We start from the raw sequence: 24,570 nt of genomic DNA on the forward strand, positions 1-24,570 counted from the left end.
CCCTACTGAGGCTGATCCCATCACCAGTCACTCCATCAAATGAAGTTACCCCAAAATCTAGGCAATAACTTAGAGATGATAAGAATACAAAGTAATACTAATTTGCAAAGAAGTCTCCCTAACGATTGTTGTTTCTTATTTCTTCTGGGATATTTGCAGTTTTAATTAGGTATAAGAAGATGGAAATTATTAAATTCAAAGGTGTGTACAGCAGTGTGCACTGGAGTACAATGCTGTTTAGTGATACTAACTGCAAGGGTGAAACGTGGTATTTGGAATGGTTATTGCAGTACAGGCAATGAATATACAGAGTGAGAAACAAAGTGTGGGGCTGATTTCAGCACTTGCATATAGATATACCATTCACTACGCTACAAGGAATTAAGAGAAAGCTAAAAATAGAGCTCTATTGTGCAAAGTAAGAATAAACAAAGTTGCATACAGTAGCTATTTTACACTAGGGAAACGGCCTCCACCCTCCGCTGTTCCCCAAAGCCCTACAGCAGCAGCTCAGCAGCTCTCGCTAGGGCTGAGGGCTTCCACACAGCACTCGAATATCCTGTACCTCCCGCCAACACGTGTGAGCAAGACCCAGAAATTGTTCTCCGGGAGAACAAAACATGGAGGAAGGACAATGCCAGTGCTTCACACCTCTTTTGCACAGGAATAAATGACCAGCCAGGTGGAGGAAAGTCTATGGAAAATAAGATCCCGATGACATGGGAAATTAATCCAGACAGCCACCCGAAAGCCTATTGCTGTGCAGCGTGGATGGAGTCCTGCTACATAATAACTCCTGCTTCCTTCTCCCTTTTTGCAGCACAAACACACAACCATGGCTGCATTGCTCACCAGGCATATATACATGTGGTAAGGGGAAAATCTGGCCATGCGTAATACTTACATGGGCCTCTACACACACCACACAAAGACACACGAGCTGTTATTTATATTGTATCCACAACTTAAGGAGCAGCATCCGCAAGCAGCTTAAAAACTCAGTCGTTCAAACTGAAAATCACATCTGTCAATCAGTACCGCTTCCCAGGCTAAAAAGCCAACGCACTCTCACTAGGGACTTCATTGCAATTATATCGATGCCATACAATTACAGTTTGGAAAATGTGGCACAAGATAGCTTTTTCCCTGCTCCTTGTAAAAATTATTCCACCACAAAACACTGATGAATGCCTGTGACATGTGAGTAATTAAAGCAAAAATAAAACAAAGCCCTGCAATGAGGGACTTATTAGTGATTATGACTTGTAGGAGGGAAGGTTATTGAGCAAATGTGCAGGTACGCACAGACTCACATATCCTCTGCACATGAATTAATCCACTGTGTACACTCTAGCTAGTCAAAAGCCCTCTGAAGAGATGTGTACATGTTAATCACTAACCTCTGCACGTCTACATACACTGAATCCCTCTCCCAGCACAGTGCAGCAGCTAAACCATCACTTCGTGTTAGTTTGGTTCTGAGTGAGAGAGAAATAAAGAATACTCAGGTGGGTTTTTTTCTCAGACAGAAACTGCTGGATTTGGCCCCCTAAAATTAAGAATAGGATCTTCCGCAAATAGCACCTCACTCATAGCCATAAGAAGGAATTAAAAACTACTGCAGCAGGTGACAGTTGAATGAAACGCATAACAAGAACATACGTATTATGACATATGCATCTATTAGAGATATGTTTCAAGCATGATTAGCTAGCAAGTAGTTCAATATAAATATTTAATAAACTCTGCCTATGTTATAGGAATACCATAGTATACAGTCATTCTTGAAGAAACCAGCCTCAGATGAACCACAAGCAACCATATTAACGTTTCCTGTTTAAAATATTGTTCAATTAAGCACCGCATGTATAGATACTTTTTAAATAGCAAGTAAACGTCCTGTCCATCAAGGTTGTGTTACCTTTCAACTTCCTATTTCAACTTTTCTTCTCTTTGCATAGAGCACTCTGGAAAGCACCCCAAGGACTTCTGTGGATGGCAGTGGGAAAGGGAGAGGGAATGGGGAAGAGGAGCAGAGATCGTCATGGTGCCAAGTGCAGGGACATAGATGGAGACCGCATGAGTGCACTTCAGCACTGCACATCATTTCAGAGAGAAGAGTGACCAGCTCTCATGTCCCAACATGTCAAGCCATCAGATGTCTCCTTTCAAAAACAAAGGTGCTGCCTTTCATGGCACAAGCCCATTGGGGTTTGTTTGCTAGCGAGGAATGAAGTTCGGAGGTGGGTCTCTCCTGGGAAGCTCAGGCAACTGATGCTTCAGTGACCCTAGTTCAAAGCTTATTTTTCCTCCCAGTCCCATTGGGTGGGAAACTTTCCTTCAGATGACTCAGGGCCCATTCAGCACCCACCAACTTCATCATTAGGACAGACTAGCATGGCTCTCCTGCACTGCCACCGTATCAATGGGAAAGCAGCATTTTCACTCAAGGAGATGCCTGCCCATGTGAGCGTGCATGTACCTCACCGTATGGCTCAAAGAGGTTCGGCACAGCACCAGCTTGCAGGGCTTCACACAGTAGACCCGAGCAGCAGTGCAGGTCCAGGGACATCCAGCGTCACCACCACCAACCACGCATCCCCAAGCATGACGCGTCACCCACCCATGGCTTTCCTTGTGCCAAAGGATGCTGAGACTCCTCTGCCCAGCAGGAATGCTGTGTGGCTTCACTTTGCTGCTTGAAAGCAGATTTGTGGGTGAAAGAGGGTAAAATGATGCCAAGTGTTCCTCATCATGACAGTCTGTGTATGGTTGCACTTGACTACTATAAACCTCTGTCCTTACGTCAGGGCACCCACAGCTTTTAAAAATCACCACCCTGGTTTTATGCTTTTTTGAAAGGGTGCCTCCCTCGTGATCCACTTCAGGAGCTTTTATCTCAATTTACTTTTCCAACCCCGCCAAGATCAGGGTGGGCCCTGGAGGAGGCAGGGACCCGGTGCACCACTCTGGGCACACATCTCAGGGAAACTGGCTGCCTCCCCAGGACCAGCTCAGCAGAGCCACAAGCAGCCAGCCTGTGCAATATCTCCCCATCTGAGCCAATTTTCAGCGAGGTTAAATTACTTAGGTGCTTGTGAAAATCCCAGCCCATCCTTGCAACACAGAGAGGTCACCAGAAATGTCTGGAGGACATGAATTTACGCTTTACCTGTGCTTTCTAAAAGCAAAGAATGTCAGTCCCCAGGGCTGTCAATACAACTCCTTTCAGTATCATTACACTCATTTTCAACTATCCTTCAGAGAAATGGATAAGGTTTCTGTTCTCTTTCCCCAGCTATTTTGAGACACATCTGAAACAGAAAGAACTGGAGGAACAGTAGCCACAGACAAACCACAAATGCAGATGCAGTCTATTTTTATTAAGTGTGTTTTGTTGCATGACTTCTTATTATTTCTTTTTTTTAAATATAATGCATGTCCATTTTTTTTTTTAAAGCGTTGCTGGGCTAAACACAGCAGTGCATCACCTCTGAATATAACACAGCCTGTAGCCCCTCTGTACAAAGAGGGAAATTTGAGTTAATTACCCGCATCTCCTCATTAGCCTCCCTCTCCCAACAAAATAAAAATTAAAGAGAAGCACGCTCGCTGGAGTAGAATCGCTGAAAGGCAGAAGTTGCAGGATTACCAGCTGCAGGCAGGAGAAAGCCCCAGCAGGAATGCCAAGTCCCTGGCACACACAGGAAACATATATAGCTATTATTCTTTCCCAGCCAGTTTTTTTCAAATTCATTCAAATAATGCTTCAAATGGGAAAAGCCACTTACAATCACAAGACAACAGCCAGAGCTCTTTTTTTATGTTGACCCGACAGTACTGTTATTCTGCATATTGCATGTATATCACGAGATCAGAGAAGAAATAAGGTCAGGCCACAGAAACTTCAGAACACAAATGACGAACAAATAAAAATCTCTATTGAGACATGCTTGCTAAATATCTTTAGGGAGAAAGTAATCTACTTCCTAACCATGTCCATTTGTTCCTTAAACTATAAGGTTTGGACTTGGTGGAAAATATGAGAAGAATCAGGACTGTAGCGTGAATATTCACAGCCTAAGCGTATATACCTCCTGCATCTCTATTCAAAGAAAGGATATGAGATATTCCAAGTCCACGCAAGGCTTTACCTGCATCTTTCATACCCATATTTACTATTGTAACAAGGAAGTGTCTCTGAAAATACATTCATACCGCACCGAACATGCAGCACATTTACTACGTCCAAAGTTAAACAGAACATTTTAGAGCAATAGGCAAGTTTAATATTAAGGAGAGCAATATTCTCACAGAAGTATTTATGGAATGAGATTTGTGCAGACAAGGACATGGCTAGTACCTCATGTTGTCTATAGATTCAAATTCTGGTTTAACGTTGGCCTGTGCAGGATATTCCAGTCCCTTTTCAGCTCCCCCCTCTCCCCGGCTTTACATTACCCAGCAAACGCAGACAGCATGCTGCACTTAACAGCTTTAGCTTCGTCTAAAATCAGTCAATTCAAACCAACGTTCATTCCAAACTATATCAATTTAAAACGAAATAAACCAGAATTTATGTTAAGAAGAAACTGCTGGTGGAAAGGAAAAATAAAGTGACTGTTTTGAGAGCCTGCTAAGCTGCCTTGCAGTAACCGTTACCATGGCTTAGCTGATTTTTCCCTGGTGGGAGCTGTCAGACAGCGCACACACGGGCACAGTTACTTTCTTTTCGCCCCTGACACCTCTCAGCACGCCCGTCAGCGCTGCACGGGCAGATATTTGTCCCTTATCCCCAGCAATACAGCGAGACGAGCACACCCCCAGCCCGGCCTTCCTCTTCGGCCAGCCCCTCTCCGGCAGCGGGATGCTCCGGGAGGCCAAGCCGGGCAGAGCCCGCATCCATCCCCCCGCTGCACCCGCCTCACCTTTCCCGGCCGCCTCCCGCTCCCCCCCCCCGGCAGCGGAGGGGTGGCAGCGGGTCGGTCCTTACCGTAGAGCAGGCTCCTCGTCACCTGCCCCCCCATGGCCGCGCAGCCCGGCGGGGGCACGGCCGGCTCCCGCTCCGCGCCAGCAGCCCCCGGCCCACGCGGGAGCCGGCTGCCCCGCGCCGGCAGCCTCCACCTACTCCCGCGCCTCCTGCCGCGGCACCGGCGCTAGGAGCTGTCATGTTTATTTACATAAGAAGGAGGAGACTTCGCGGCTTCCTGAAATAGCTGCTGGCGTTTCATCGATGCAGCGTGTCCCTCCGTCCCCGTCCCCGTCCCCCCCCCCCCACGCACACACACGCATACAGTCCCACAGTGCAGGACGCAGCGGGCAAAGGCATCCACGCGCGATGCTACCGTCGCTGTGTGCTGCTGGAGGGGGCTGCCGGCCGGGCTGAAAACCCGGCGGTAACCGGCTCCCCGGCAACGCTAAGAACAAAGCAGGAGGCACTGCCAACTCCGCTGAAAAAATTTAAGAACTCATGTATAAAATCAAAAGACTTTGGCCATTTGAAACTTTCACTACCCAGCGGTTTGGTATCCAAGCGCAAAACCCTGGAATAAATTAGAATGGCAAAAAAAAAAAGAGTTAAAAATTATTACCAGACATCACCGCACCAGAGTCTTCAAACGGCCTCTGCTGGTTAATTATTAATTATTTAATAGCAAAGAAGTGCTTGAAATGCAGAATGGTTCGCCACAGACTGTAATAATAAAAACATTACCCCCCATAAACTCTTTTGTGCGAGGCGTGCATGCTCAGCCCAGATACAATGCTTCCTGCTCTCCAGCTCATTACCTCTGCTGATGGATAATGGCCAGCGTTATTAAAAGCAGGGGGATGCCGAGGGTGGTGCAGGGAGGTGCGCAGGGTACCGCAGCCAGGGTTGGTCCCTCGGTTGCTCTCTGCACCCCGCGGTTCATGCAGGAGCTTGCTCGTTCCCTCCTCTCCATCTCCAGCAATGCATGCCCACACGCAAGTCTCCCTGCATCTCTCCTGTCCACTGCTCTAGGGGTAAATTAACACAGCAGGCACCGAGCTGCCGCAGCCGGCCATGGTATATCCCAGTTGGCTCATTTAAAACTAGCTCATGCATCTTTATGTTACGCCATAGTTGCCCTTCACTCTGTAAAGGAGCGGGAGTCAAACTTATCAGCCGTGAGTGCAGCTCTGCCTCCCAACTCTTACCATGGTGCTGGGCAAATCCTGCCATCCCACTGCCTCGACTCTGCCACTGGAAAAATGGGAAATAAGATTTTCTCTTGCCTGTGTTGTAAGGATTATTGCTTAGGATGGCTGGGTGCTGAGGTCTCAGCACTTCTGGAAAAAAAAAGCAGTGCAAAAAAAGCTCAAGCCAAAAAACACAGTCAGGGTGTTTGCACTAACGTGCGTGAGGAAAGCCGTGCCCAGTATTTCCAACCTGCGAGAGGAGACTCTCCCAAGCCCCCCAGCAGCAGCCAGGCACCACCGCCGGCTTACCCACTGGCTCCCGCCTGCCCAGCCGAGGAGACTCGCGCCCGGACCCCACAGCCAAGCAGCAGCTCTTCCCTAGCTGAGTAGCACGCAGGCAGCGCTCCACTCCTCCCTGCCCAAAGTCACACTCTGCAGAGCTTACGGCAGCTTCTTGGCAGAAGACTCTTCCTTTTTTTTTTTTCCCTTCTATTTTTTTTTTCCCCTCCCCTCCCAGACGATGCTGCATTTACAGCAGCAGTGGTGTGGGGTGAGGACGTGTCCCCAGGAGCACCGCAGCACGGCCCCCGCACCCCGACAGGTGCAGGACATCTCTTGGGTCACACCAAGCCATCACAGCACCCCACTCTGCTCCCACGCCGCTGGGGACCCACGGATGCCACAAGGACATTGCTGGTTTCGTCTCCTGGTGGGCAGCCCACCCGCTCGGGCTGACGGCAAAGGGTCCGGGCGCTTACGCCATCAACTACCATGTTTCACTCAGAGGAATGAAGATTGACTTGGACATTCAACCCCAAATTTTCTCTTTCAGTTTCTCATTTCAGCTCTGCTTTCCATCCTTACCTTAATCTTGCTACAGCTCTGTGAATAATTGACTTCTTGGTTCACTGCCTCAACCAAGAGATCACTAGGAAAAAAAAAAATCATTTCATGTTGGCCCAAAACCGAATGCTTTGTGCGTCTCGCTGAACAAAATGTTTCTTTAACTCAAAATGAAGCATTTTATTTTTGTAGTTATTTTTACCTCATTTTTTCAAGTTATGGTCATTGAATCCAGCTCTGAAACGATGTCTTAAAAAAACCCATTAAGCCCTTTGTTTTGAATATACCAAAAGGAAAATTTTGAATTGTTATCTTTTCAGATTATTTTTTGCAACTTATTGGCTTTGTTTGTTTGTTTGAGGGGGAGGGTGGAGAGGGCAGACTGCCAGAATGAGTCATCCCATTTGGCAGAAAATGATAAACAATTTCAATTGATTTAAAAATTGCATTTTTTCAGAAAAAATCCACCACCACCCCTCCTGAACTTCCCCCACTGCTGTGGAGCAGCTCCTAGGGACACAGCCCCACAGAGCCATCCATGGCAGTCAAACGGCCTGTCTGTCCTGTTCCATGATAATTCCTCGAGGATTATTTGCCATATGGCAAATCTTTCCTTCACAGCCATGTCACGCTGGAACTTATACCTGATTTGTTTTTGTCACCTCCAAGTCCATTTCAGACCTTGCCCTTTTCCAAATTCCTCTTCAGTCTTTCGTGTTTCTGATTTTTCTCTAGACATAGAGAAAACTTATCTACAACCCTGTTCCTATTTTACAATTCTCTCTGCCAATACCCTCTAGGTCCCCTTGGGGTATTTCTTTGCCCTTGCCAATATGGGCAAGGCCGCCCATTTTGGCATCAAGTATAAAAATCAATACCATCACCGTTTGTGCTCCCTTCTAAATCACTGACAAAGGTATTAGGGCTGGACTCAACAGAAACCCAGCCCCTAAATCCATTCCCATTTGTGAACAGCGTTCAGCAAACTCCAGCCAAGAAGCAGTGCTGCTGTCCAAGCCGGGAGGAATCTGCTGCAGGAGTATTTTGAGGCAGTGTCTGATCTTGCTAAATATACTTATTAACCACAAGAGTAGGATGCTGAGGCTGCAGAGGACTTCTGTAGATTCACAGTCATCAGGCTGTGTATTAGACTAAAACCTTGGACCTTTCCAAGTGGCCTTGAGCAGACAACAGGGCACCTCTCCTGCCCCTCCTGGGATAAAACCCCAGCCCTGGGCATTGGGCAGCAGGTTTGGGTATGAAGTTGAGGGGTCATGAGCATCTGCATTGCTTCCCTGGTGTCCTGGTCAGAAGGCTAGCAGTCAGCAAGGAGGAAGCCAGAGACCCACCATGGTCTGGGAAAAGACATCCCAACATGGCCAAACAGCCCATTCCACCCCAACTGATGGAAAGCAGCAGAGAGACCTGCAGGGAACCACGGCGGGGAAAGCCAGCTCTGCAGAGACCTGCCTTGCACAGGAGGAGACACAGAAAAAGGTACAAAGAGACAGGGAAGAAGGAGAGGATGAAAAATCCATGTCATGGATAAGATTATACATATGCACAGCCCAGGACAGGAAAATGAAATTCTGGTTCATGCGAGCCTCATGCAGCTAAAACTCTTTTGGGACTGGATTTGGCTCTATGGAGAACTGGAGTTTACTCTTCATAAGCAAGACAAAACAAGCAATAAAACCCCTCTTTATAGGGGTTTCACCCACTTCAACGGTGCTGCAAGTAGAGACATCCTGCCAAGAAACAGTCCAAAAAGTTTCCTTGAATATCAGTATGGAAGAAAGGAGGGAACTGTGGAAATCCATCTGATATTTGCCAGGGACAGGGAATCCTCTCTTAATGATTTTTATGTTTAAAAAGGTGCCATCAATTTCTCTATTACCACTTGCACTTGACTTTATGGTAACAAACAGATTGACTAGAAATTGTCCTTTTTCACGCAATACAGTAGCTCTCAGCAAACAGCTGGAGATCATCTAGGAAGATGGGAGAATTTAGGGGAACACATTTTCAGGTCTTTTTTCAGCACAAGTCTCTGACTGCTATTAGGGGGAAAACTTCACCTGTACAGAAAACAGATTTCCTCCAGGAACCTCTGCCACTGTAACTCCAGAGGAAAAACAATGTTCTCAACAGGAAAGCATCCAAGAGAAAACATCTCACCAGTGTGTGCTAGTGCACAAGAAACAGGGACCAGAGCTAAGAAATCTTGCATTCTGTGCATCCTTTTAACATTAATTTATTGCCATTAATGGAGGGGGCTTAGACAAAAGACGTGTCTCTGCTTTCAACTCTTTATCTGTAATGCAAAGATACAGATACTGCCCTAGCAAAAGGTATGCTGATTAGTTGACATTTATGCAGCCATTTGAGAACACAATGAGTTATGTCATTATTAACCATTATTAGAAAGCTGCAGCTCTGGATGAAAGACAAATCTCAATGTGTAAGTCAAAGGAAATTCAAAATTCTGGCTGAAATTCTTAAAATCAAAATCACCACTCATACCTACAAACTACAGCACCATGACTGCTAACCCAGGTGCTCAATTATCCCGGTACAATTCGCTGCAGGCCCAGCAGGAAAGGGAATTTAAGGACAGGGAAAATCTTTAGGCTGAATATCCACCTCACATTTGCACTCAGCGTAAATGAGACATCAGTTGTGTTTGCTTTGGTGACAGGAGCTGCAGCAGCGCAGTGGTAGAGGCTGCCTCTCGGTAGGGCAATGAAGACATCAGCAAGGTGTTGTAATGGATGTCCAGGATGTGAATTGATTCGGTGAAGGTGACACGGCAGCGATTGGAGAGCCCGAGGTCTCACGTCACTGCTCGGGGGCTGTGACCCCTGCCCACGCAAAGCCAAAGCTGCCACAGATATCCCAGGCTTAACTGTGACCCTGCCAGTGCTCGGTGTTTTATCATAACCTCTCTGTGCGACCGTCTGCAGGAGTGGAAGAGGGCAACAGCAGTGCTGGAGAGGGGCAGGAGGCTGAGCAATGAGAAGGATTTCCAAGGCAAGGAACTGAACTGACTTCAGGCCAAGTTGCATAACGTTTTTCCATCGGCATGCAAACACTCGCAAGCCCCCACTTGATGCTTGGTTTATCTTCAAAGACAGTGACTCAGTGCATGAAGGTGTCAGGAAAGAAATTAATGCCCCAAAAGCCAAGAGTGCCCCCTCCTCCTTCAATACTTTTGGAATAATATATTGAGAAAACCCTGTGGGACAGTACAAGGTAGCAGAGACTGGAAATGACAGAATTCAACTGAGATGTGCCTTGCAATAAAGCATTGCATTGGGCTAACCAGTGTTTCTGAAAAGCAGCTTTTAGATGATACAGAAAACCTGTGCCTGCTTTGGGGCAATATCCCCTGGAATCTGCCAAAAGCCCATTCCCTAGGGAAAGCATCACGCTGTGCATGACACTGACTAGGCCTTCGAATGCCTCCAGTCCCCACCTTCATTTATATGCTAAATTAACATTAATGGCTTAGCCTCTCACTGCCATTTCAGACTAACTCTTCAAGCACACCAAGATTCAAAAGAATCTTAGTCCTATCCAAATGTAATGGAAAATGAAGATAAAAGCATCTCACTAGAAGAAACATTGTAATTTAAAAAAAAAAAAAGAAATGTTGATTTATAACACTCACCTAATGAAGCTGACTTTCGCTTTCAGAACAAGCATAAGAACCAGAAATAAACCTAAAGTTTCTATTTTCAAACAAAGGTTTTCTTTAGTCTCATGTGAATATCTTTATTTTCACTCTGACTGGAGGCACATCATGACGACAGCATGGCAGGACCAAGAAATCTGTTATTTCAAGCCCAGTTCTGTGGCTATTAAATGATAAGGCACCACGACAGCCTTTAGTGACAAAAACACAGTATTTTTCCACACAGAGCTACAGGGAATACTGGTACAATATATATACTCTCTTTATAATATAGGTAGCTCGTTCACACTTTATCATAGGCAACATCCAAACTCTGCACTGAAAAATGAAATTACCAGCTGGAATCATCAGCATTTTTATGGCATTTTCCCTTCAACATGTGACTGTTGAGCAAACACCACATTTGCTTTCACAATATTCCTGTAGGAAGAGGTGATGCCTCTCTGCCTGAGCTGGAGAAACATATTTTGAGTTTTTGCAAAAAGTTAAACTAGGATCTTATGAGCAACAGATTAATTTGCTCTAACAATCTTCATTCAATGCCCTCTGGAAAGAGCACAGGCAGGAGCTCTGTGAAACCAGAGAGGTAAATAAGGTAATCAGAGAGCACCGGCACCAGGGTACAAATGAAGGTTAGATAGACAACTTCCACTCCAGCATGTGCGAGCTTTTGAGAGCTTGACTTTGTAATCTTAATAATGTTCCCTTGGCATAGATATGTAATTTCTAAACATTTTTCTTAGCAAATACAGTGACAGGAGAGAATAACCTCTGTGTTTCCTGTCCCACCCTTTCTGAGAAAAGCCTCTCACTTGCATGCACTGACGTTTGTAACCAAGCAAAGGCACCATATGTTTGTGATGTAAATATTAGCTGAGCAGAGAAACACCTTTTTATTACCCTGTTGAAAGTCCTTCAGAGAGGGCGGCAAAGGGCAGTGGGATCCAAAAGAAACCTTCTGGGCTGGCAAGATGGGCAGGCAGGACCACGCCACACATCCACGAGACAACATCCCCCACCACGTGTGCCCGCACAAAGTTTCAGCCTGGGCTTGGAAAGGTTCCTGGGGTCACAGAGGAAAGTCCCTGATCCTCTCCCAGGATTGGCTCCCGGAGCACCCCTTCTCACCCCAAAACTTCCCTGCCTCCTGCTACAGCGCCATCCTATAGGAAATGAGACTTATTTACAAAACTTGCCCTTACAGGGCTGCTTTTGCAAGCTCTTTTACATTAGACTTCAAGGAACCAAAGGAGCTGGAGGTCAAATATTGCAAGGGCAAAGTGCACAGCGAGGGTGAATTTTCCAGCCCAGGCGAGATGAATCTTGCAGGTGTAAATACAAAACAAATCATGTAATGCCTGTTACATGCGTTGCCCTTTCCCACTCCCTCTGTTCATCTGTTGCTCACCCTTCTCTGGTCTCCTGCTCCCCCTCACCAGATACTGCTGTCTTGTACCTCCCCATCCTAGACTCTTTGTGGCTTTTCAAGTTTTATCTGAAATTTACCCTTCCTCCTTTGTTCTATCTTTTAACTCCTTTCTTCTATCACTCAAATTAAAAGCCATTTTGCATGTAACTCAGTCTCACAAATGTATCATGAAAGATCACGAGCCAGATGCAGTAGACTGGGGGCAGCTCTTATTGGAATGAGAAATGAGTTTTGGTTCTTCAGCTCAGGAAAACAGGATTTAATCAGTACAAAAATCAGAGCTTTACCTTCACAAAATGCCACTTGTTTTGGACCTACTTTATCAAAGCACAAAGCAGATGAACATAAAATGCAAATACCGTACTGAGTAGAGCAATGGTCATGTTCCCCCCCATCCACCCCTCCGTCTGACATCCCCATTTTCAGGAGGAGGGATCAGAGATCAGTAGGACATGAGCTTCATAAAATTACCAAACGCAGAAAAATGTCTGTACGCCTAGGATCTGAACCATGCTAATATATTCATCACTACAGCATCTAGACTGAGTGTCTCTGACCTACCACAGCTTCTTCTGATCCGCTGCAAACTTTCGCAAACCAAAACAACGCTGCCTCTGCCGTTGAGTTCTCTTCCTCCCATACACCATGCCTCCAATCCAAAGGTCTTTTTCACTTCTCTTTCCTCCCCCCCAATTCTTTGTCTCAGCATCCTCTTCTGTGCCGCCCACACACTTGGAGAGCAGAGAGCAGACCAATCTGGCAGGCTCAAATAACAACAAAAAAAGGAAAGAAAAAAGAAGTTGTTTTCTGGCCTAGAAGACTCCTCTGTATTTTTATCTGGAGGGAGCAATCAAATCTCTTTCCTTTCACCAGGAACCAAAGGGAATGGTGATGGCTCCCAAGGTCTCACATTCTCACAAATCAGCCCCAACAAAAACAAGGGGGAAAGGCTGGCATTTCTTCCTGACACACAGGCACCTTTGAACAGGAACATTAAGCTTATTTTTAACCGTGCCTTCATCCAGCACCAACCACCAGTTAAAAATATCCATTTTTACAAGGTGGGGTTTGATTAGCCAGTTTTCTTGTTTGCTTTTCTTAAAAAGGGCTGAGGACAAACTCTGCTGCCTGGAGGCTAGTTAACCAGCCAGGCGGTTATCGGCACTTGAGGGACTGCTGGGCTGGCTGGGCGTGCGCCCACACAAGCAGCAGAAGAAGGGGGTTTGGAAGGGTGCAGACCTCTACGTGCAGCATGCACCCCCATGGTGCCAACACGGCCCTGGCAGCGTTTACCCATCAAGGTCCCAATCCTGCAATCTCATCAGCATATGCAAAAAATCCACTCTGGCATAAAGCATCTAATGACATTAATGGCACACAGCACAGCGATACAGTCCAGGCATGTGGAAATAATCACAGGCCCAGAACCCAGGATGACTGATTTTTTTCCTATTCAACATATGTTTTACTTAGATGTCTGCATCTTCCCACCCTTCTTTCTCTCGGCCTCCCAAGCTACTATTTGGTTTTGGCGGAACACAGGAAAACGTCTTTAATACAGGAACATTATAGGTTAAATCACACCTATCTGAGAAACAAAAAAATGGTTAACTTAGATATAAACAAGAGATTTTATTAAATTCACATATTCCTAATAATAGGCAGAATCTGACCCCAGCACAACTGGCCACTGAGCAGATAAAATACATCTGAACTCTGTTCAGCACGAGGGTCTAAAAATAATGCTTGTAATTCCTACACAGAATTAGAACCAAAGAAGTTGAGTTTCAATGAGGTATAAACACTGTTTATTAGGATCAAAGTGTATGTTCCACAGGATGACTCAAAAACTCTAAGCTATTCTGTGCAGCTATTTGCTTTCTTAAGATGACCTGTGAGCCATACCCCAGGCTGGTAAAAATCAGCAATGACATCATTTACAACATCAGCCCGAACAGAGTGTCCCTCCCTCCCTATCAGGTCATCTTAACTCAGCTATTCGTATGTCCTGAAGATGTTTTATCTGCACAAAAGCATTTTTACCTGTGCAGCTATGTGTCAACTACGATGACTTTTGTCATTTTAGCTTTTTGTAGCCACATAAACAAAATGCCCATCTTCAACAGCTTTATCAACAGAGTTGTAGCGATAGAGACTTTATAATGCAGATACAGTCTTTAACCAGGCTTACACCAAGTATCCAGCTAGACTGCTCTGTTGAAAGCAAATTTTCATGTGTCTCTCTGGAAGTCGATCAGCCACCACACTCTTTGCCAATGTTTCTGACCTGTCAGGGCAGAAGTGGACATTTTCACACATCTCCTCCTGCCTTGTAACTTCAGGAGCCAATATCAAAGCTTCGCCCATTAGAGACGGTTGCTCTTCCCAGCGGAATCCCCACTTGACTCTCACCCAGCCTTCACCTCCAAGGAGAAAACACAGACAGTTGATGCTCAGTGCTCCCCAACTTCAACCAGATCTTCATCAAATTCTACTGTGACTCACTACTAATTCACATACAGTGTACTCAGTTCACTGACATTTCCAAGACTTCACTCAAGGTCTGATTGTGGTCTCACTCCCACTTCAGAGACTATTTCCCCTGCAGCTGCAGAGTGTGTTTGGAAGACAGGAGAGAAGAATGTTTTTCATTAATATAGAGTAGCTTAGAAGTATAAATCTCTTTCCGTCTGTTTAGGTTAAGATAGGAACATTAGACATGGGCATGAAAAAATTAATACCTCTGCATGCTCAGTGTTAGCAGGACAGGTCTGTAAGTTACATGGACGTGATGTTATTTCAGATGACGGTCCTTTTAACAATTAGAAGTCTATTCAAGATCCATGTCTTAGGAGTTTGTGATCTTCCCAGACATAAGTTTTTGCTTCAAGACAAACCTGGTACCACCTGTCAAGGCAGAGGTTTATTTAAGAGAATACGTATGAGATGTGGGCAACCCATACCATAGTGACCCTAGCAACTATGCTACGCATCAGCTGCTCTTGTTGAGGAGGGCAGGGAGCTGTCTGTCCCTGGGTGCTCAGAGACCAGCGTTTCCTTGCTGGTCATTCCTTCTGGATATTGTTCAGGCAAACCTAAAGATCAGTAGCTTGTATTTCTTTCCCCACAACTGTATATTGCTGATACCATTTAGCTATCCGCTGCTTTGCAAGTCTGTGAAACTCCTAACAGTCTGACCTCAAAACTCAGGCGACACAGAAAAGCATCTTTATTGAATACCTTACTTCACCTTCTAGCAAACAGAAGCAGTGTCTATCACACAGCTGGGATGGACAGTTAGCTGGGTAAGACCACAGTCTGAGCCAATACTTGTCAGAATTTAGACAACTTGAGCTGAGGAAGGAGACTTGGAAGACGTTGAAATTTGAGTGGGAGAGTAGTGTAAAGACGCACAGAAATATTTAAAGGAGACGGACACAATAAAGAGGAAAGACATTTTTGCTGGCTCATGAAAATGAGACATATGCAGGGCTTAATCTGCCACCACTGAAATCAATAAAAATTTTGCCAGTGAAGCAAAACAAAAGCACAAATGGAAACAACATCTGACACTTGCTATGTTAGACTCATACAAATTGCTGTAGTTAATAGCCTATGAGATGGATAAATAATATACCATAGGGCAGTGGATGATTTTAAACTTCAATTTTCACAGTATGAGGGTGTCATAATCTGGAGAGTTTTGAAGCTTGTAAAGGCTGCTTATGCTGAGTCACATTTAGAAAGAGATTTTCCATTTGGATAGTCATGCTAAATCTATAAAGACACCAAACAAAAGAACATGTGAGAGGAAAAAAGATAAAAATACAACACAGAGATTAAGATGTATGCTCAAGAATAGAAAAGAATTCAGATAAAATGTTGTAAATAATTTATTGTTGAAGTAGCCCTCATAAACTTAAGTTTTTGGAATCTAAAAGGCAAAATATTTCTGTAAATTATTAATGTTTGGGAACTGATCATATAAGCCTCAGAGGCCAACTCCTTATCAAGTTTAAATGAAAGCATCTGGCCTTGTATCTTTAAGATCATAATGAGATGGCTGCTGAGCAGTCACTATGGAAAGCATGGTATTCAGAAATTAATATCTCTCTAGGCACAGAACATATAATGAAGATAACAAGGCAGAACAGAGAAACAGGACTTGGACTGTCAAATCAAAACCCAGGGATACTCAGTGGATGAGTCATGCAGGCAGCAGACCCGCACTGGGAGACAGCAGAGGAACAGCGTGAGGAACTCAAGAGCAACCTACACAGCAGCCCAAAAGCAAGAAGAGGAACGAGAAATAAAAGAAATAAAGGGGGTGGGAGGGATGCCACGTTTCAGAAAGCTCTCAGCTCCCATCAAGTTGGCAAACAAGGGGGTCAGATTTTATAAAGAGCTCAGCAAGAAGGGCACCAATCTTTTTCCCAGCCAGACTTGCAAATATTAAACCCTTGATAGCATGGCAGATGCTTGGAAACATGGCCCTCCATGTCCCACTCCCACCACTTTAAAAAGCAAAGATTTTGCTCAATGTATTTTAGGCACACAGAATCCTACTGAGCAAAGCTTTGCACATTTTTATGGTGAAACCACCTGAGTGTGAGCTAGTCTGTACCTCATGTGGGTTTTTCCAGCCTTTCACATCTCATGGCTGGCAGCCATGGTGGTCTGTCTGGCACATGCACAGACCAAGTGCCAGGACACAGAAAGCATCAGATGCATCACTCCAAGGGCTGCAGTTTTGCAGATGCATTGGAAACACCTAATGACTGCAGAAGGAAAGCACCTGTAGAAATCCACATCTCTCTCACCATCAGGTATTTTAGCAGCCCCCAGAGACAGAGACAAGAAGATACTCAGCAGTGTGCTAGTCATTAAACATACCTATATTTTCAGTATTCATAGTTTGATTTAGAAGCATTTCAAAACTGAGAATGGCAAGGCCGTACATTGGTTGACATCCTTAAAAATTATCTGCTATATCTTTGCTGATATTTCACTTACCAGGGGGTTTAGCTGAAGCTAGAGGCCAGACAGGCACCACTTGCACTTAGCATGGAGGCTGACCCAAACATTACCATGTAGTGGTAACCTCATGGCAAAAGGCCACACTGCTGAGATGTGAAGAAATCATCCTGTGCCTAGCACAAACTCAGCATATCACCATCAGTAATGAACATTGGTAAATGAAGCTCCAGTCTCAGCCAGGAGCACAGAGTCTGCCCTGCGGCTCCTCTCAGCCACCCCAGTTGCCCAGTGTGCTGGGCATCTGCAGGAGGGAGGCAGCTGCCGACCGGTCTCTGCTGATAGCAGGGACAACCAATCCACCAGCCAAGAGGAGGAAGACAAGCTTCAAAACAAACAAAATATTTTCCAAGATTCCCATAGTAAAGACAAACATTGACAGATCAGGATAGTAGGAAAGATGTGTCACCTTTCCCCCCAAAAGTCACTTGTTCAGATGCTGCCAGTAAAATGCCACCGAAGGGCCTTTATCCACATGGCGGTTACACCATCACAGCTCCATCACAGCAGAGTCCCTACAGAGTCATCAAGATTGAATGGACCACGAAAACCAAATTACATAATTACACTGCTAATTTGTCCGCAACTGAACAATTAAAATTCCTGTTTGACAGACCCATACTGCTACTCACACACTGTCCTTGTAGGTGCCCCTAACGTATAGATTGGCCAAGGTCTTCAAGGCTGCAAGTTCTTCAGCTGGATCATCTCCCACTAACTGCAAACAATTAACCTTTAGGTAAGCAGCAGAGCATTATCAAGCCACCACAACTAGATCCAGGTCTAGCATTTCAGGGCAGTCAAATCTGGAGTTAGGTCCCATTCTGGGAACTGTGTTTGTTAAGAGACATTTCCACAATTTACAGCCCTCGGAATGCAACAGGCTCCGATATCATAATTTTCTAAATACTATCTGCATAGCAGATGTTTTGCATGTGTGCACTATCCCTCAAGCTTCTGCCATCTGTTTTTTACCTAATAAGTCAGGTGTTCATGTTTTTTAGTCAAAAGAAGAAAATATGGGGGTTCTTCAGTTATTCTCTACACTCTTGCAAACCCTGTCAGAAATTTCTGAAAAATATTTTGGAGCAGTAAGTGGAATGATTCCCCTTTAGTCACATACGAAAGGTTACAGAGTAGGGCTGTAAGAGGGTGAATTGGCAGCATGCACAATGGAGTCTGACACCACCTGGCTTTCTTCCCCCTTTTTAAATAAGCAAAGAGTAATACAAAGAGGCACCGTGGAGACAGAGAGCTCTGACACCAGGCAAGGTGTGAAGGAGGAAGAGTAATGCTGGATGAATGCTGACATCTAAACATGGCCATCAAGAGCCAAGGATGTCACAGATCCTTGGGTCAGATCCTGAGTCCTTTGAGGACCTCAGACTGCCATCCCTGACCAACAGTGGGTCAGACCCTAGATGAGATGGGAGAGGCAACCAGCGCCAGATGCACAGAACCGGGACCACAGTGCTCAAGAGCTGCCCACTCCTCTGCCCCTCTTCCCGCAAGGGACGCAAGCCAAGCAGCAAACAACATTTTAATGGATCATTGCTGGTGCTGGACCAGCTGTGACACTTGGCAAGTTCCTCATTACCAGCCCCAGAGAAATGGCAATCATTCCAAATCTCATGTGGTTTAAGTTCAGCATCTTTTCTGATTACTGTTTGTGTACAGGAAGCTTCCCTGCTGGAGCAAGTTCTTTTGCTATTTCTTCATATTCAAATAGTATTTATAGCATTAAATTTTAAAAAAATTGGTTTAAACCTACTTTAAAGTTAAAAGATGTAAACATCAAACAGTATGAATGCCTCTTCTCGTTGCCCAAGCCTTACAACATGGCCATGGTATCACAGTTCTCCCTCAACCGGACCTTATACATTTGCAATGCTCTGAAACACTAATGGCAAATATAAACCCACCATAAATGGAAATAAGTTGTATTCGCCACTGCTAAATGCACAGACAAGCAAAACTGTGCTAATAGGAACGTTTGGAGAAAGTATATTTCCCATCCCAAACCAGACAGCTACAATCACCCAACCAATAAGTAGAGGTACTATCATGAAGAGATCTGTCACATGCCAGGGAGGTGAGCAGTGAATGAGAACTCATTATTAACAAGTCAGAAGCAATTAATTGTTCAACCAGGAGCAGACAAACTTTAGACAACAAACACACACATAAACATCCCATATTTACCAAAGGCAATTAAAGAACAGGGAATGGGACAACTCAAACTGTTCACTGTACACAGTGCACCCAGTCTGAGGTGCCATTGCAGCCCACAGGGACCCTTCCTGCAGTTCCCAGGCCACCTTCTATGGGTAACCTTCCGTGCAGCCACCACCATCCCAGGCTTCTCTGCTCATGCTCTCAGCAAAGTGGCAATTTCAAGGGTGATTTTTCTCGCCTGTGATGTGAAAATGGAACTGGATCAAAAGCAAAACCTCTTTCCCCAGAGGTCACCCACACCACAACTTTAGTCAGCACATGCTATCTTCAGCATCCGGAGGGACTCTGGAGGATGACTGACTGTCAACAGCAATGAAATCTTGAAAAAAAACACAGCTGTAACCCTTGGTAAGAGTTACAGGGTTTGCTCCATGCCCAGTCCGCAGAGGATAACATGTCCACAGCACCCTCTTAAACTGCAGCTCACTCATTTCACTGTGTTCACACCATCAGCTGTTGGCAAAACATGACTAATGCACTTTCTTGCTTTGAGGCTTAAGAACAAAATGTCTTTTACAGGACAGAGCCTGCTCTGGTGGTTGCCAGCCAGACCAAGGCTGTGGATGGAGACCAGCATCTCACCAGTCATTCATCGTTCCTCTCTCCATGTGGAGCAGAGGCCCCTCACATGCCCACCTTCCTCCCGTTCCCAAACCAGCCTTTGCTCACCCCTCTGTGGCTCTGAGGGTGGGACAGGGATGAACAAGGTCATCCCTACCACTGCTCTATCCAAATGGGAGCCAAGGCAGAGCCATGGAGGGAAGGGCTTTCTCCTCCAGACATGAGGATGGGTGGCAGTGGGACAGCAACCGCCACCACAGCACTTGCTGCTCCTTCTTCTCTCTGAGTCGACTACCTTTTCCCATTTGTGGAGCAGAGCACTGTTTGCTGAGTCATACAAAAAAAGAGACAAGGAAACTAAACGCACCTCTAACTTATTGTATCATCCAGGGTGGGTGTGAGTTGCATTACTCAATGCCACAGTCCGCTCTGTGCCCGTAGGCAGCACGCTGCCACAGCTCGATAAATAAGTAATAGCAAAACAGATCCCTCTTTCAGCTGCCCATCAATAGAGGGAGATTGCTGTAAACTGCACCAGAGCATCTCCCAAGGGCCCATGCCTGTCAGAGACGCTTGGAAGGACAAAGATAAAACATAGATAAAAGTTTTCCTGCCTCAAAATGGTGAGAAGAGCAAGTTATTCTGCTCAGATCACAAGCAATCGCTTTGCTCTCTTTGAGCACAACAACTTTGCAAAACCCCACTGGATCCCTTGCAAAATGCAAGGAAGTCTTCCAGGCACCACAAGGCCGAAAGCTATCAATTTGGGAGGGGATCATTAGGGAAAAGAAAAAAATCAGAAGGAAAAAAAAGGGGCAACACAGACGTTTGCATCCAACTTGCAGATGCTACAGCTGGTGCTTCTGTAATTACATGCAGATGAAATGAACAGGTAGTGGTGGCCAAGACAACTCTTCATCTCACTTCTGTCCCCCATCCCTAGAAAGTTTATAGGAAAATCACAAGTTACATGACTTCTCCCACAGAGAGAGAAAAAGGGCCACCTGTGCGAAATGGCACATGGGATACGCAGAGCCCTGAGCAAGGAGAGGAAGGGAAATGTTGTTCAGAAGTCCCCATAATCATTATGTTAAGGCAGGGATGCAGGGAGCTTCCAAAATACAGGATGAAAGGGTGGGATCTTTATGGGAAGAATATAGAGACATAAATTACTGCTGTATATGCAATGCAATTGGTCTACAGAGGCAAAATGTGCAACTCTGGTATGTAAGCATAAAGATCGAGTAGGTATTAGCATGATTAACACCCTTCCTTTCACTGTTAGTATTGCTGCAATCTGACACCTCAGACATTTGGAAGGAGCCGAGCGACAGCAAGCTTTCACCCTGCAGCCTGCCAAGCGGAGGGGAGCGTTTGCAAGCGAAGACCACAGGAAATAGCCAGTTGCCTAAGTGGAGGATGCAGGAAGTCCAGCACGATGATGTCTCCCTACCCTCAGCGCTGCCCAGCCCAGCGATATTCTATATCTAGCTTGAACATCTCTCACATGGTCTAGTTCAGGTTTCCTAAATATACACTAGCATAAAACCACGAGTAATTCTTGTTTTGAACAGCCCCTGGATGACACTGTAAGACAGCAACACACCACTCTGAGCCTGCTTCCAGACACACACCCCAGGCTTGGGTCCTTTCTCCCTGCAAACAGGGTAGGGAGTTTAGTGATCTTATTCACAGACAGATCTGCCCAGAGGTGATAAAAATACATACGCTGGGCCTAACCTTTCCTTCCTTCTATTGCCTGTAAGAGGTGGTCATGCTGTCAGCATGTCACCACTAAGTGACTGCAGAAATAGCATGGGAAGACTTGGGATTGAGGGGAGGCTGTAGGCTGATACCCTGGTGTGTCCAGGAGACCAGCCTCTCCTTGTGCATCAAATCCTGTGGGTGCCGAATCCTACCAGCAGTGCATTTTGATGAGAGGTTTAAAAGCTCATTGCGGGGGGGGGGGGGGGACGACGGACGGACGACCCACAAACACAAAGACCATTTTTACTTTACTTTTAAGGTGAGTGAGTTTAGTGGCTGATCTCAAGGATGTTACTCCCTATACCTCTGCAGTGGGTACCTCCATCACAGATAGCCCCAGAGCCTCTAGTCCAGGAGGTTCTTTGGGGAAATGAGTAGTGAGAAGTTAGAGGGGCAGAACAGAGAGATACGGCACCGATGGAAAACACCTGCCCTATTTCTACAACTGGAATAGACCTAGGCCATCCTCTGAACCATGAGCTATTTCTCACACTTTCATACAACTCAGAAGAACATGTGCCAGAGAGAAAAACAGCCATGTGTTTTGTTAAATCCCACAGGTGCTAAATGTTTTACAGCTTAAGAGACCAAGGTACTCAGTACCTTACAAATATATACATGCTTCCGCAACTGGAAGTAATTAAGACAAAAATCTACAGTTATGGCACCAAACATACAGCTTCGGTTTAGCTTTGTCCTAAATTTGTTCACTATTGCTTACAGCATCTACCTCGAGACAAGCAGGGCTGCAGAAGAAAAACTAGATATAAATATACAAGAGACTATCTGATCCAGCCCAAGCAGAATGTGATTTTTCCTATGTTATATCCGTCCTTCAAAGCCTTCAAGATACCTGCACATCTATCAGGTGAGCTGAGACCCTGAGCAGGACATGAGCAATAAACTTCTTCAAAGAGATTCTACTGATAAGTTGTAAAACACTTACTAAAGGTGGGACCATGAACAGCATCGGTTCTTGATCATCCTAAAGGCTTTCAACAGTCTGGACTATACAGAATGGCTTGCTTTGGTTTCCAGCTTGGTTTTGAGCTTTAAGATAGGAGTATGAAATCTGGCCATTGCTGGTTGTGCTGCTGGAATGACCCCGACAATCACCAGGCCTGTTCATAAAGAGGATAATCAAAGGGAATTCAAGAAGTGTTTAACCTCTAGGTCAGGAATCTAAACTGCCCATCGGATTTTGGACTTAAGTGGGTATTAATTGAAGAAAGTTTCAAAGCATTCTACCTAAAATTCCTGTATTCCATCACATCAAGATTTCATTTTTACTATTACTGTGTCCTGTATCAGTACCTTTCCTGAGCAGGCAAAACTGAAAGAAAAGGGGGGAAAAAAACCCCAAACTTAAAAAAAAAAACAATAGAACCTGAAAGAAAGACTTTTAGGTTACGTGCCATAAAACAGAAAAGGCAACACAATAGGATGGCCAGCCCTTCTGCAAGCTATCTGACACAGCAAGTCTGCTGGGACACCTTGCAGCAAAGCACAGCAGACACCTTCACTTTGCTTTAGACTAACAGACCTTTCAGGAATTTTTATCACCTCATTTCAGCAGCAGCTTGCACAAATGGTCTTCAGCATTCAATTAGCTCCCATTTCAGAATCAGAAAAATATATTCCCAGCGCTGTCACAGAGAAAAAGCAAGAGGTAGGCTCTCAGACTCCTGGCCGCTCTTAGAGTGGCTGGATGCACCAGTCCCCTGATATATCTTCAAGCCAAGGATTTTTAAAGTTGCCTATTATGTCAATGTGACACAGGAGCATTTTGTTGTATTATTCCATAAAAACAAAACCCACCATCTCCAATCAGATCAAGGCGCCCTCCATTTCAGAGACGACTTGCCCATTTTAACAAAGGGATCCCATTAAGTCGCTGTCCCCAAGCCCACCAGACTACACGCTGGGGTGAACGTGGAGGTGGAGGCAGTGAGTACTACTTCTTTGTGCCGTTATACAAATGTCTGGTAACAACAATGGCTAAAAAGGCTGAGAATTTAAATGACTTAGCATCTAAGTGAATTCACTGGAAATACTTTCAATTTTTTTTCCTAGTAGATAGCCTGAAGATATGCAGAGACTGGAAAGTGCATTCAAGATGCTGAATCTGATGTTGCTGTCTATTTACGTCAGTACAATTTCCAAATCAAAATACTGAAGCAAATGTTCTTCCCCAGGGAGCAGATGTTTGAACGCAGTGATGGGGACCAATTTAAGAACATAGATACAACTGAAATGTTTTCATTATGTTGAGGCTCCAGCCATCTCTAGCAGAGATGAGTTGTGATTCACAGAAAGGAGATGACTCCACCAGAGACAAGGATGAAAAATTAATTCCCTTTTCTCCAATAGTGGACTGGTGGAATTTAGGAGAGTGTCTTTCCCAGGGAGATGCTGCCTTGCATAGCAAGCCAGCACCTGATCTTTTTAAAAGTAGCAGTAATGTTCTCCAAGTCAGTTGCATACAGAAGACAAAGTCTCTGCAGCTCTTCTGCACAAAGAACTATTTTCCCCTTATACTTGGTTCCAAATTAGGTTGGCAAGTGCTTCCCTACTTCCTAACAGTGAGTGAAACAGTATGTGTGAATGACTTGGGGAAGCAAGAAAACATAGCAGGTTCACTGGATGCTGCAATACATTAGGATTTTCCTTTTGCTTCTTACAAGTTCACTGCCTTTGCATCTGAAAATATATTATTATACTATTTACATTTCAGCAACATCTTGGATCAAAGCAGGATGAAGGCATCATTTTGCCAGGCTCTGTACACAGTCACAGGTAGACAATCCCCATTCCTTTGGATCGAGCTCTATAGCTGAAGCTGCATTAC

General features: G+C 45.1%; 1 protein-coding gene across 2 annotated transcripts in view; it reads right to left on the reverse strand.

The window, feature by feature from the left end:
• NEURL1 (neuralized E3 ubiquitin protein ligase 1) overlaps positions 1-24,570 on the reverse strand; it is a 158,867-nt gene that overhangs the window by 84,538 nt on the left and 49,759 nt on the right. Inside the window, exon 2 of one of the 2 annotated variants that reach the window (XM_050899309.1) lies at positions 20,829-20,894. The exons of the other annotated variant lie outside the window; for it this stretch is intronic. Coding sequence (XP_050755266.1) covers positions 20,829-20,894 — 66 coding nt within the window. The remainder of the gene's footprint in view (positions 1-20,828; positions 20,895-24,570) is intronic. 2 annotated transcript variants of the gene reach the window in all.

The sequence above is a fragment of the Gymnogyps californianus genome, chromosome 6 (assembly GCF_018139145.2).
Source record: "Gymnogyps californianus isolate 813 chromosome 6, ASM1813914v2, whole genome shotgun sequence".
NCBI lineage: Eukaryota > Metazoa > Chordata > Aves > Accipitriformes > Cathartidae > Gymnogyps > Gymnogyps californianus.